The sequence below is a fragment of the Callorhinus ursinus genome, unplaced genomic scaffold, assembly GCF_003265705.2.
Source record: "Callorhinus ursinus isolate GAN/ISIS: 27379988/994484 unplaced genomic scaffold, GSC_fseal_2.0 scaffold25, whole genome shotgun sequence".
Lineage (NCBI taxonomy): Eukaryota > Metazoa > Chordata > Mammalia > Carnivora > Otariidae > Callorhinus > Callorhinus ursinus.
This window is the reverse complement of record NW_027397087.1, coordinates 7,440,138-7,453,776: the sequence shown is the minus strand read 5'-3', so window position 1 is coordinate 7,453,776 and position 13,639 is coordinate 7,440,138. Positions and strand designations below refer to the sequence as shown.

Here is a 13,639-nt window from a genome sequence, read left to right as displayed (position 1 = left end):
AGGGAAAGAGAAAGAAGAGAAGGGTTTGGCTGTGGTAGTGTTTGCAGCGACCTCCCAGCAGCAGGGGGTGACCTCTGGACAGGGGCAGGTCTGACACAGGGCTTCGGACCAGATAGGGGAGGTGCTGTGGGCAAGGACTGTCAAATGGAGCTGAAGCCAAAGTTCCTGCTCGGGAACCCAGCCCCCAGCGTTTTCCCAGGTGAGCAGTCCGAACGGCTGCTCTTTACATCCGCTCTGCCGTGCCTGGGAAGCTGAAGAAAGCAGAGTCCCTGGGGTGTCCTCTGCTGGGTATTTCTTCCTGGGTAATTGACAGCCAGACCCCAGGGAGGCCACCGAGAGGCCGTCTTCCCTCTGTACTGCCGGGCTGTGGTTGGGGAATCTGGGTCAGAGGCATTCTTCATTCCTGGGGCGCTCGCACCCAAGGGCCCATGTGGGCAGAAGAGGCCCTGGGCAGTGGGGTGGCGGGGGGTGGACAGCAAGGCAGCTGGGACTGCTTCCCAGCACAGGGCTTGGGTTAGGCTGGACCTATCCCCCTATCTGATAGCCCCACTCGTGCCTGACAGCAGGGAGTCTACATGTCTATGCTGTGAGAGCATGTCCCCAGCAGAGGACCAGAGACCGTGTTACCCTCTGGGGCGTTCGCAGGTATGTCTCCTGGGCTAGGGATCTGGTGCCAGAGACATCTGGAATTAGGAGGGTAGGTCCAGCCTAACTCAAGCCCCGGGGCCAGGGGTAGGGAGGTTTCCTAGGGGCTCCCCGGAGTAGCCTCTGTACTTGCTCCCGAGCATGACCCCTGGCTGATGACCCTCACATGGAAGGGAAGGTAGGGAGGAGGGCTATCTTTATGGCCTCTGATGGAGCGGGAGGGAAGGTGAAACTGAGTGGCAGACTGGGCCTCAGTGAGCCCAAGGCCCAGCCCTGAAGCGTCTGAGGCTCCTTGCCTTTCAGGGCCCAAGCCCTCCTGCCAGCCTGGCAGGAAAGGGTCCCCTCCTTGGGTTCTCTCCAAGAGCTGGCAATGTGCAACATGACTCTTCCCAGGGATTATATGATTTTAAAAGGGGCACCTGGAAAGGGCCATAAATAACCTAACAAGGGACACTTCGGGGGCTGCAGAGAACTTTCCAGAACATCTCAGAACCCATCATATGGCACTTGTCTAGTTGCCCAGTGGGTCCTGGTCCAGATCCCCAGAACTGCATCGACCTCCAAGAACTCTCCTCAAGCACTCGGCTTGGGCTGAGGGCCCCCAAGTCTGGGCCTTGGACCCTACCAGGCTTCAGCAGAGGACACCCCAAGGACACCCCAGAACCTTGTCAACGTCTTCAGCACCCTCTCCCCAGGCTTCAGGGTGCCCACCCCACCTTATGCAGTGCCTGATCTTGCCTAGAGGGGAACATGTATGCGAGTGCCCCTGCCAGAAGAGAGCTGAGCTGTGGCAGACTCTGCCACCCCCACCCCGCCTGCACACCCCAAAGTGTGCACCAGCCTCTGGCATACTGCCTGGCTCGGGCTCAGCCTTCACGGTGAAGAAGCCAGGAGAGCCTCCCAGCACTGCCGGGACGACTCTATCCTGCCCGGTGAGCACATCTGGACAGTAAAGAGACCTGCCTACGTCTTCACCAGCACCTGCCCCTCACCCATAGACCCCACTCTGTGTAGTGGAGCAGTGGAACCTCTGGAGTGGGGGTCACAACCTAGATTCCAGTAGTGCTCAGGCTCTGACCAGCGATGAAGCTCAGGCCGCTCACCCTCTCTGAGCCCGTCTCGCCTATCAATGCACAGTGATCTGAGAAGCTGGATAACATACAGATTCCTGCTTCAGTAAGTCCCTAGAACAGTGACTCTGCATTTTAACGAGGCCCCTGGGCTCTGATGCTGGAGGACCGTGGACCACACTGGGAGCAGCTTTGGACAAATGGGCTCTGTGATTCCATGGCCTCAGGAAGGTTGTGGGAGGCCTGGGGACTGGGGGTGCAGAGAGCACGGCCACTCCTGAGGCTGGAAGGCCATGTCCTGGGAGCAGAGGCTTCATAGGGCAGCACCCTACACAGCTCACTTCCTCATGCGGTCACCGAGGCAGTCCCCAAGGCCCTTAAAAGAGGTTGCCTGCTGGCCTGCAAGGCGCGGCTCACAGAAAACATGCTCTCTGAGCATCTGGGTCGGGCTGGACAGAATGTGGGGACCTAGAAGCATCTAGAGCTGCTCTTGAGGTTGCTCTAATCAGTCCTTGACCTCTCTCCACCTGGATGTCGAAGGCAGGCTGTGAAATGATTCCCTTCACCTGCTGGCCTCTCGGGCCCCCTACACAGGCTGTCTCTGCTCTCTGGTTGAGTTGGCTTGGGCGGTGGGGGTGGGGCAGGTGAGCCCAGGCCATGCCGAGGGGCCAAGGAGGGGATTCGCTCCCCCTCCACTGTCAAGGCCCTGTGGAGACACTGCTACAGGTGCTTGCTGAACTCAAGGGCCAAGGGTGCGGTGGGTGGGTGGGTGGGTGGGTGGATGGATGGAAGCGGCAAAGGGCAGGGATCCAGCCGAGAGCCCAGCTCCAGTGTGGCCTAGGACATGGGATGCGAGGTAGTCGGGCTGGGCCCCGTCTTCACCTCAGCAGGTTCTGGTCTCCGGCGTCCCTTTGTTGGCCTTGCTGCCGGTCTCCACAAGAAGGGAGCTTTTACTGAATGTCACCACAAGAAAAGGCCAGAGGAAACCTCTTAAGCCATACCAAGAAAGAGAAAGGGGGACAAAAGATGGAATTAGTTGTTACAGGCTCTGGAGTTCCTTGTGAAACGGAGACATCTTCGTGGGCGGGAAGCCATCGGAAGAGCCAGGCATGCAGTTACAATGATGCCTCATCTCCCCTTCCTGGGCCTTGGCGACAGGGCCAGGCTCTCCAGCAGTGGGCTCTTGGGGGGGCTGTAATCTAAGTGCCTCAGGGGCAAAGGCCATGTTCTAATGTTCTAAAAATAATAAAGCCATTTATTGAGGGTGTACCACTTTGACAAGGGCCTTAAATGCATAATCTCATCTAATTCTCATGACCTTCGGGTTGTTTTATCATTCCATGGGTGCTATTATTGTCTGTATTTGTCGAAAAGGAAACAGGCTCAGAGAGGTTAAGTAATTTGCCCAGAGGCACTAAGTAGTAAGGCGCAAGGCTGACTTCAGGCCTGGTCCGCCGGAACCCTCACCCCTAAGCTGTGGTCCTGTTAGAGGTCCTTGGTGTATAACAAGAGTACAGGGTATACAGTAGGTGTTTAACCAAGGTTTGCTGATTGTTGACGTCTTCTGATTTAGCCTTTCTGCCTCTAAGTGGAACCACTTCTAAATGCCCCCAGTTCCGGTCTTACAGCGCTTTGGCCTCCCTGCCCCCAGTCAGGGCTCGAGGTCTTTTGCTGTTTAGCCAAAGTGAGTGACTACAGGCCAAGCTTCCTGGGGCTGAGTACAAAGCCCCAGAGCCACACACCGTTCTGTAGCCTCTGCTGGCCTGCTGTGGCAGCTGGTGCCTTGACCTCCTAGGGCCCCAGTGCACGGACAGCTGCTGCAGTTGCTGCTGTGAGGGTCCTGAGCCAAGCCCTGGGGCGTGCTGAGGGGCAGAGGTGGACTGCTGCTTTGGTTTGGGGTTCCTGGGGCTGTAGGGGGTAGGAGTAGGAAGCTGGACACAGTGGTTCTCAGCTGGGGCTGATTTTATCCCCCCAAAGGACACTTGACAATGTCTGGGGGGACTTCTGGTTGTCCCAGCTGAGAGGGGCTACCAGCATCTAGTGGGTAGAGGCCAGAGATGCTCTTAAATATCCTACAATGCACAGGACAGCCCCTACGACCAAGGATTATAGGATCCAAATGTCAATAGGGCAGGGGTTGAGGAGCCCTGGCCCAGAGCAGCTCGGAGGAAGTCTCAGCCCTGCCTTTTAGAGGCCTGGCTTGGAAATATTTCTCTAGAAACGTATGCCCCAAGTGCTGGGAAGGAAGCCACTGCCCTGGGTTTGGAACTGTGGTGTCTCCCAGCCCCAGACGATGACCCCGTGCTTCCACGGCACACCCAGCTGCAGTGGTCTACGGTAGATCCTTGGTAACATGCAGGATGGGCAGGCTGACCGAGGCTGGCTGGACAGCCTGTTCCCCACTGTGGGGAGCTGTCAGGAGCTCAGAAACATGCAGGTCATGTTGACTCCCCCTTTCCCCCCTGAAGCCCCGCCACAGGATTCCCAAGAGGCCAGCAAGCAATCAAGTTCCAGTTCTCACCTCCTGGGCAGTGTGCACTGGCCTGCTCCCACCTGCCTTTTCAAGGAAGTGTCTCTCCGGGAGCATGGCCTTCCAGAGACCTCCTAGCTCACAGACACACCACACCACATCTCACTTGTTCGGCCCTCTACCCGCCCCCCGCCCCCACTCCACGAGGGAGCCCAGCCTGCATCCTTCATCCTAGTGAGTGCACAAAGCCCAGAACCTTCCCTGGGTGCCTTGGGCTGGCAGTGACTTAGAAAGGTTGAGGGTCCAGGCCGCTCCCCAAACTGTCCACCCAAGTTCTGGCTGGAGCATGCTCATGTGCCGCTGCCGCCAGGGAGGCGCCAGGCTTGCTCTGAAAGCCTTCCGGGGGAGGGGAGCTCTGTCACTCGGGTCACTGTCACCAGTTGTTTCTTAGGTCTGACTTCCCACCCTTGCGCTGCAGCGGGTAAGCTCATTTCTGCCTGCCCCTCGTGAAGGAGCTAGAGATGCCATGATCAGAAAGCCTTGGCGAGTAAGAGGCGCGAGCCCAGAGGCCCTCTCACTGCTGCCTTCCCTGACTCAGTCTCCACACCTGGGGCTCGTCTGACCCTCTCTGAGCCCACCTTCTCATCTGCCAAGTGAGAAAGGATGGTGCTGTCACCAGGGACAGGACATCATAGGGCCTGGAAGAAGCAAGAACATTCTCCTCTGCCTGCCAAGAAATGTCCCTTCGCTGTTTCCTATTTCCCAAGAAAAATCTGTGCATTTGAGGCAGTGGCGCATGCCAAAAGTTGGCTTTCCTGCTGCTCCCGGGCCTAGGCTAACTCAATCCTCCAGCTTTTCACACGGCACACAAACTGCAGAACAAATCACTACAGAAATGGTAAACCAAACAACCACTCAAGAAAAGGGGAGGAGGGCGCCTGGGGGGCTCAGCCGGTTAAGCGTCGGACTCTTGGTTTTGGCTCAGGTCATCATCTCAGGGTCATGGGATCGAGCCCTACACCGGTCTCTAAGCTCAGCTAGGAGTCTGCTAAAATTTCTCTCTCCCTCCGCACTCTCTCTCTCAAATAAATAAATAAATCTTAAAAAAGAAAAAAAGGCAGAGTCAGGGTAGGAAGGGAAGAATCCTCCTCACTGGAGAAGGGGTTCACATGAACATCTCTGACTCCTGAGGGAGAAGCAGTCCAGGGAGCCTGTGCTCGACTTCAGGAGAGCACTGGGGCAAGTGAGGGGTGGAGGTGGAAAGAAGCTCTTAGAAGCGGGAGACCGAGCCCCTGCCCCTGCCCAGCACTGGAGCACCTATCTCTGCTGGGGCCTGGCTGGGGGTCGCTGGGCTCCAGGGGCAGGGGAAGGTCTGCGCTTATGGTTAAAGGTGACTGCCTCCCAGTGTGGTCCACCTAGACACACCGCAGAGGGCAGGAATGTAAATTGGGGTGTACCGAAAGCCCCTCTGAGGCCCCCCAGAAAATGAGCTGGCCGGCAACCTCTGACTCACCCGTGCTAAGCCTCTGGAAGAGCAGAGCTCATCTGGTTCAGGGTAGAATCCTCAGCAGAGGCTCTCAATCATTCTGTTCCCTTATGCTCTCCCTAGCCTGACCCTGTAAGTGGGGAAGGCCGGGCTCCCTGCCCTGCTGAGAGTGGCCCAGAGGGTGGACCCAGCCCCACCTACCTTGCTCTGGGAGGGAGGGCCCGGCTTGCTGCCACTTGCAGGGGCTGTGGCAGGAGTAGACAGGAACATGCTTCGGAACAGCCTGCGCTTGAGGCTGTTCTCCTGGGTCTTAGGGCTGGGGCTGCCCTCCCCGCCCGGCCTGCCTGTCGCCGAGCCCACCAGGCAGGACTGTGGCCGGGCCTCCTCGGAACCGTGCCTGGCAGCCTTGGTCCCGCGCCTCCTGGAGGCTGCGGGGGGCGAGGAGCCGGGTGGGGAGCTCTGCAGGCAGGTGCCCAGCTGCAGGCAGCGCTGCGTGGCGCCCTGGAACTCCGTGGGGCCTAGCGACTGTGCCTTGGTGGCCAGCCCATTGGGGAGGACCCTTGGGCTCTGTGGCTCTGGCCACGGCATCTGCCTGCGGCCTGCTGGTGTGCCCCCATTGCAGCTGAGGTAGAGGCCATGGGGGTCAGTGCGCTCAGACTGGGGGCTCTGCAGGTACATGTCTGGGTCCGTGGCCCAGTGCTCGTCCCCCAGCAGCCCCAGGGACTGTGCCCGCCGCCGGCTGGTGGGGCTGCGGCCACGCAGCGTGTTGGAGCTGATGACTGACAACTTCTGGATATCGTTGAGCAGCCCTGAGATGTAGCCATCCATGGGCACCGAGCTGCCCCGCACCACGGTCTGTAGAGGAGGGAGAAGAGTGTGAGCGAGCAACCTGTTGTTCACGGCAGGGAGCCTCCACGGGGGTCATGGGGAGGCACCCCTAAGGACCTCGCTTGCTGTGTCATCTTAATTTTTCAGCCACTCACTGGGACCCACAGCAGGTCAGGCCCATGCGGGGGGCAGAGATACAAGGAGAAAGCCTATTGTCATGGGGCTCGCAGTCCAGCAGGGCAGACAGGGGGTAAGCCCCTCAAATGGTATGGGCAGCTGAGCTTGGGGAGTTGAGGGGGCAGGGGGTGGGGTCATTCTCTAGCTCTATCTGTGGCCTTATGGGACATGTACGGAGCGCCCCGAGGAGGCAGCAACCAGTGCAGGGCTCTCTTCCGCATATTCTGATGGGCCTCTGACTCCAACCCCTCCTGCCCTTCTTGACCCACACAACAAAATCCCCCTGGTCTGGGAGCCCCAGCCCCACAGGGGCTGCGGGTCCAAATACTGCATGGGACACACTTAATACCAAAAGATTACATGTTGTTACCTGAAATTCAAATTTTACTGGGCATCCTGTAATTTTATTTGCTAAATCTGGCAACCCTACCAGCCTGCAGAGAGGGGCTCCCCAGGCTCCTCCTCCCTGGAAATGGAGTCTTCACCCTGGGTGAGGCTCATGAGTGGGCAATGAAAACCGCCAGCTGACTGATAGCTGGTAATGAGGTGGTCCCACCAGGTGCCTTTGTGGTCTTGCCAGGCATGGTCATCTGTGGAGTGGGAAGGGCTAAACTCAGCCCGACCATCCTCGCCGCCCACCTTACCTTCATGGGCTGGAGCTGCACCCTCGTAATGCGAGAAGGGTCCACCACAGGCTTGGGTCGTCGCAGTGTGTCCAGGATGTTCTGCCATTGTGGCGGGAGGCCCACAAACTTGCCTTCTTTGGGGTCAAAGGAGGTGTGGACACGGTGCTGGAAGTTCTGTGGGGCCGAGATCTCAGGGCGTTTCTTCTTTTTCTTTCGGAACATGGTGCCTGCGTGGGGAGAGTCGGGCTGAGCTCCAGTGAGGGACTTCATGGGCGCCTGGCCCTGGCAAGCAGAGGTGGCTGCAGTGGGTGCTGCCCCCCCCACCCTACTCAGGGCTCCCTCCCCCCAGCCCAGGGCTTCCCCTCACCTCTCATCCCTACTTCCTCAGGGATATGGCTAGCTCCCAGCAAAGCAGTCCCAGAAACAATAAAAGTGCCAGAAATAAGCCAACACAGACTATAAACAAGGAAAAGAGGTGTCTGTCTTCTTGTCTGTGCCAAATCTCCTGCCGAGCAGGCAGACTCTGGGGGTGTGTTTTTATAAGATCCAAAGCCCATTACAAATATCATTCCATTGTCAAATAATTGAAAAAAGGGAAAGAGGGAAGAAAGCTGGCAAATTCATTTTATGAAGTACAACCTTGATTCTTAAACCAGGTAAGAATAGTACAAGAAAAAGAAAATTTGAACCAATCTCACTTATGAACAAAAGTGAAGATCCTAAGCAAAACTAATAAATTGAATCCAACAGCATGTTACAGTTTTTTTGTTTAACTCAGGTCCGTCCCAGGATGGTTCAACGACAGAAAACCTATTTATGTGATAAGCCATATTCATAAAAAGCCAACATGTTGTTCAGTCTGGGACCACATATCATAGGACCAGGAACCCCCAAAAGGGCCCTCTTGGTCACCAAGTGTTTGGCTAGTTCCAGAAGGGTCCTGAGTCAAGGGCACATCTGGTGAGGGCAGCTGTGTGAGGGCAGCTGTCTAGGGTTAAGTCTCCCCACTTTGGGCCCTTTTCCCTTGAGTCTCAGAACTCTGTGCAAAACATGACTTGCAGCCAAACCTCTATCCCTTGCTAATCTGTGCTTTGCCTAAAGCCCTATGAGCAACCGTCAACAACTACTAGTGACATGGGCATGCAGATTTGAGATGGGGAGGCTGGAAACCCAGGGTAAAGTGAGGACTCCAGCTTGCCTTCAAGGAGTCCCGCGCCAGGACCGCATGTGGATGGAAGACTGGTTGGGAGTGCTCACTTGAATGCTTTTGTATCGGAAGCAGCTCAAAGTAGCTCAATGGTTTTTTTTTGTTTTTAATTTTTTCTTTATCATGGTAAATATACTCAATGGGCTCTAATGTCACCTGGAAAGATCACTTCTAGGTTTCAAGAAACAGACATGTTTCTTTCTTGAATTGAATGCTTGGATCATTCATCTATCCAAAGATTTGGTGGTGTGGTTCTGACCTCTTTTTTGTTGTTTTGTTCTTGTTTGCAATAAATACAAGTTCTTGTACATAAAACAAACAACCAAAACAAAACAAAACAAAACAAAACAAAAGATTTGGAATACAGACAGAGCCATGGCGTTCTCCTTTGGTTCCTGTTCTGGAAAGAGCATTGTCCTGGTCACTTTAGCAGGTTCTGGAGGAGGTCACAGATGTGGGCGGCAGCTGGTGCCCACTCAGAAAGGCAGGGGTCCTTGAATGGCCACAGCTTTCCCACGAGGAATTCAGCACGTGTGAATCAATCTGAAGCCACATCACACCTCTTGGAATGTCAGCCGCTTATGAGGCCTTGACGCTGGCAGTCTACCAAATGCTCCCTGTGGGCAAATCCACATGTGCAGGAGCCCCAAGGACCAAGGCCTTTGGAATGAAATACACCTGCTGACTTGCAGGCAAATTGTGGGCAGTCTCCCACTATTTTGGGGAGGCTCTGTGCAAGCTACCTAAATATTTTGTGCCTCAGGGCTCTTCATTTATAAAACAGGGTTAGTAAAGGCTGCCTCATAAGGCTTCGGGAGGTTTAAGTGAGTAGAGCCCTAGTGAATGGGGGCTGATTCTCTTTTCATGTTACCTCTCTGTGCACCTGTTTCCAAGCTCATTGGGACGTGAGCAGATACAAATCCAGGAGAGATGCCCAATACCTTTCCTCCAAGATTTGCTGCTCAAGGGGCCATGCCTCATTTGGGGGACCTGGGCACCTCACCACCTCTCCATTATGTAGACGCTTTGTGGTTTGGTAAAACACCCTCCTCCCTCTCAGCCTTTGGCTCCCAAAGTCCTCATTCTGTAGTCCTGTGCTTATAGCCTCGCAGATAGACCCTCTGTCCCTAGATTAGCTTCACTGATGGTTTCACCCTCCCTGACTTGTTCTGTGAACGCAAACTCTTTTGCAGGTGTAGGGATGTACCTGAGAGCTGAAGAAGAGTGGGCTAATACTTTTATCCCCAAACATCCCTCTCCCCGACTTCCCCAGCCCCAAGTGAGTGCCCAGCTTTTTCTGCAGGAATGTGTGGGGACAGCATCACAGCATCGTTAGCCAATGGTAAATGGCTCTAGGATTCCCCCTCCTGAAAACAAGTTTTTCCCAGAGGCAGTAGGAATAGTCTGAGGAAAAAGAAGGACACCACAGAGTCCTAGGACCCTAGGTTGTGGTAGTGAGGGTGGGGAGCTGCTGGAAGGAATGAACTGAGCTCAGGTTTTGGAGGAGGGGGGGAGTAGGGCCAGAAATCAGAGCTAATGGGAAATCCCCACCTAAACAGAGGCTGCTAAGACTCATCCAAAATGTGGTGAGACTAACACTGCCTGGGACAACATGATTGTGTACATAGAAAATCGAGAGAGATCTACATACAAACTATTGGAATTAGATAAGTGAATTTAGAAGGTCCCTGATTCAAGGTCAATATACAGAAAAAAATCAGTTGTATTTCTTCATACCAACAACAAACAAATAGGAAAAAAAATTTTTTTTAAAGATTCTGTGGTACAATGGGAAATAGATGTCTGGTCTTAGTTTCCTGTTCCTGGCATACAACTCCTAACACCCTTGCAATCCCAGATGGAGAAAGAATGTTCCAACTTTCGGCCCTGCCCCACCTCTGGGGAGGGAGTGGGGCTGGAGATTGAGTTAATCATCAATGGCCAATGCTTCAATCAGTCATGCCTATGCAATGAGCCTGTGGGGTCTGTGCTGACTCCAGGTAGTGCCAGAATTGAACAGAATTGTTGAAGAGCCAACTGGTGTCTGAAAGTTGGAGAACTGGCAGCAGGAGGAAAGAAACCCTTCTTATTTGCTGTCAGAAGTGTTACCAGGGAGGGATGCCTGGGTGGCTCAGTTGGTCAAGCACCTGCCTTCAGCTCAGGTCATGATCCCAGCGTCCTGGAATCGAGTCCCACGTTGGGCTCCCTGCTCAGCAGAGAGTCTGCTTCTCCCTCTGACCCTCCCCCCTCTCGTTCTCTCTCTCTCTCGCCCTCTCTCAAATAAATAAATAAAATATTTTTTAAAAAATAAATAAAAATGTCAAATACCTGGAAATAAACCTAATCAAAGATGTGCAAGGTCCCTACATTGAGAAGTAGAAAACATAATTAAAGAAATTAAAGAATGTTCATAGATTGGAAGACTCAATGATACAAAGATACCAATTATTTCCAAATTAACCTACAGATTTGTTTCAATCTCAGTCAAAACCCCAGCATATTTCTTTTGGTAGAAATTGACAAACTGACTCCAAAAGGTACAGAGAAACATAGAGAATCAGGAATACTAAAGACCATCTTGAAGAACAAGGTCGAAGGATGACACTACTAGATATCAAAATTTATGAGAACAGTACAATAATTGATATAGTGTGGAACTGGCACAGGATTGACAAATCGCCCAATGGAACAGAAGAGAGAATCCAGAAATAGATCCATTCATAGAAGGTCACTTAATTTATGACAAAGCTGACATTGCAATACTGTAGGGAACAGATGATCTTTTCAAAAAATGTAGCTGAAACAATTAGATATCCATATGGAAAAAAAAAGAACCCTGAAAAATGAATTCATGCCATACCCCAATTAATTAATCAGATCTAAATGTGAAAGGTAAAATAATACGCTGGAGGCAGTGATGGGGGGATGGGAGAGGGGGAAACCCACAGTCTGGCCATCACCTGCCCCAGGTCCAGTGTGGGTGACTACATGGGGGCCCAAGTTTGGTGGGCTCTCCTGGAACCCTTCACATGCTGGGGCCAAAACCACCACACCCATGGGTCCCAGGGATAAATTAAACTACTAAGGGTTTCTTTGTCCAAAGCAGAATGCTCAATGGCAAAGGTTAGGAGTAGGGGATTCTTTCTAGGATTCCTTCCTTCCTTCCTTTCTTCCAAAATTTTATTTATTTTAGAGGTGGGGGGTGGGGGGAGCAGAGTGAGAGGGACAAGCAGGCTCCACACTGAGTGTAGAGCCCGACACGGGGCTTGATCTCAGGACCCTGAGATCAGAACCTGAGCTAAAACCAAGAGTTGGATGCTTAACCGACCAAGCCACCCCGGTGCCCCTCTAGAATTTCTTTCTAAGTGTCTGCCTTCAGCTCAGGTCATGATCTTGGGGTCCTGGGATCGAGCCCCATGTCAGGCCCTCTGTTCAGCGGGAGCCCGCTTCTCCCTGTCCCTCTGCCTGCCACTCCACCTGCTTGTGCTTGCACTCACTCTCTCTCTCTCTCTCAGATAAATAAATAAATAAATAAATAAATAAATAAATAAATCCTTTTAAAAATTAAAAAAAATAATAAAGAATACAAAACATTTTAGAATAAAGAGTGATCATGAGGTCTGAGTTTCTAAGAGACACACTCACCCGCTCAGGTATCCAATGTTGCCCAGTCATTAGCTGTGAAACCCCTGAGATGCAGACATCCTGCATCTCTCCAGCAACGGGGCCTGTGTCCTTGAAGCACACCACCCGCCCAGACAGAGGCCTCGATTTGCCATTTCTAGGTCTCCATTTTCCAGCCCAATTTCCTACCTTCTGACCCAAGCCCAAGGGCTCAGGGGCCGAGGGAAGGTGGTTGCTGCATCAGCCATGAGGCCATAGTGGTAAACCAGCCCATGCCAGCCCTTAAAGTTGCCATCCCAGTATCTCCATCTCTTTGCATGCACACTCAATTCACCTAGTAGAGGCGCTTTCCTCAAAGAAGATACCCTGAGGAGGGAGGAGGAAGGAGGAAGGAGGAAGGAGGAAGGAAGATGATCTTCCCTCGGAGAGCCAGTCCCTGCCTTTCCTTCTGCCTGGCCTGATAGAAATCACCTGGACCTGACACTCTGAAGTAGAAACAGCCAGAAGCAGAGCACCAGCTCAGGCTCAGGGTGCCCTCCACTGCCCCAGCCCCTCCTGTCCCAACACAGGGAAGGGAGATGCCAGTTCTTTCTTAGGCTGGGATCCATCCTTGTGATTGAGGAATGCTTTGAACTTCCCTCTTCTGAATGGCCGCAGATGTCACCTGCCAGATGTCATCTGGCCCCAGCCTGGACCAGAGGGGATGCTCAGGACCGGGAGGGGGAGAGCCCTGCCCAAACCAGTTTGGGAAGGAAGCTCCCCAGGCACAGCTCCTGCCCAGGCTGCTTCCTTGAGCCAGAGGCTGGCAGATGGGGAGCCTGTCAGTTCCTGGCAGAGGCTTTCTGGAGGAAATCCTGCCATGCCCAGCTCCCGAGGGTGGAGCTGGTGGGAGAGTTCAGGGAGCCACAGGCCTGGCGTCACTGATGGGTATGGCTGTCATGTCTGAGAAGCAGAAGCCACAAAGGGAATGTGCTCGGCTCTTTCCAAGGATCAATTCATTTCATTTTCCCACCAACCCCGGGGGGGATAGGAATTACTATCATTACCCACAATTCTAGATGAGGCTCAGAGAGCCTAAAACACTTGCCCAAAGGGACAGAATCAGGAAACGACTGAGTTGGGGGTCTGAACCTACATGTGGTTCCTAAGCCCCTGCTCTGTCCCCCATGCTCGTTCTGACGGAGTTGGACTGTTCTTCATCTCTTTCCTGGGGGTCTCCATGAACAGCCGTGGGGCTGAGCAGCCGGGGTGGACCCATGGGAGTGAACAGAAAGGGGTGGCCAGGGCCAGCTCTCTCAATCAAGATTGCATGTTTTTTTTTTCCTGGGCTCATCTGTGAGTCAGAGGCCAGAGATCAGGGTTGTCCTGACTTGTAGGCTGACCCTTACTTTGTTTGGCATCAAGTTTTGCTTTTGCCCTGCAAGGGGTGGGTAAAATGTTCCAAAGTGCTCATGTTAATGGCTGTGGCATCAGGGCCCGGCATATATGAGAAAAGCTGTGGGAGCA

At 53.6% G+C, this 13,639-nt stretch overlaps 1 protein-coding gene across 3 annotated transcripts in view; it reads right to left on the bottom strand.

Moving 5' to 3' along the window:
• PAK6 (p21 (RAC1) activated kinase 6) overlaps positions 1-13,639 on the bottom strand; it is a 36,505-nt gene that overhangs the window by 5,007 nt on the left and 17,859 nt on the right. For all 3 annotated transcript variants that reach the window (XM_073876789.1, XM_073876791.1, XM_073876790.1), the window contains 2 exons: positions 7,321-7,529; positions 5,873-6,526 (listed from right to left, as the gene is read on the bottom strand). In XM_073876789.1, the coding sequence (XP_073732890.1) occupies positions 5,873-6,526; positions 7,321-7,524 (858 nt within the window). In that variant the 5' untranslated portion in view covers positions 7,525-7,529. The remainder of the gene's footprint in view (positions 1-5,872; positions 6,527-7,320; positions 7,530-13,639) is intronic.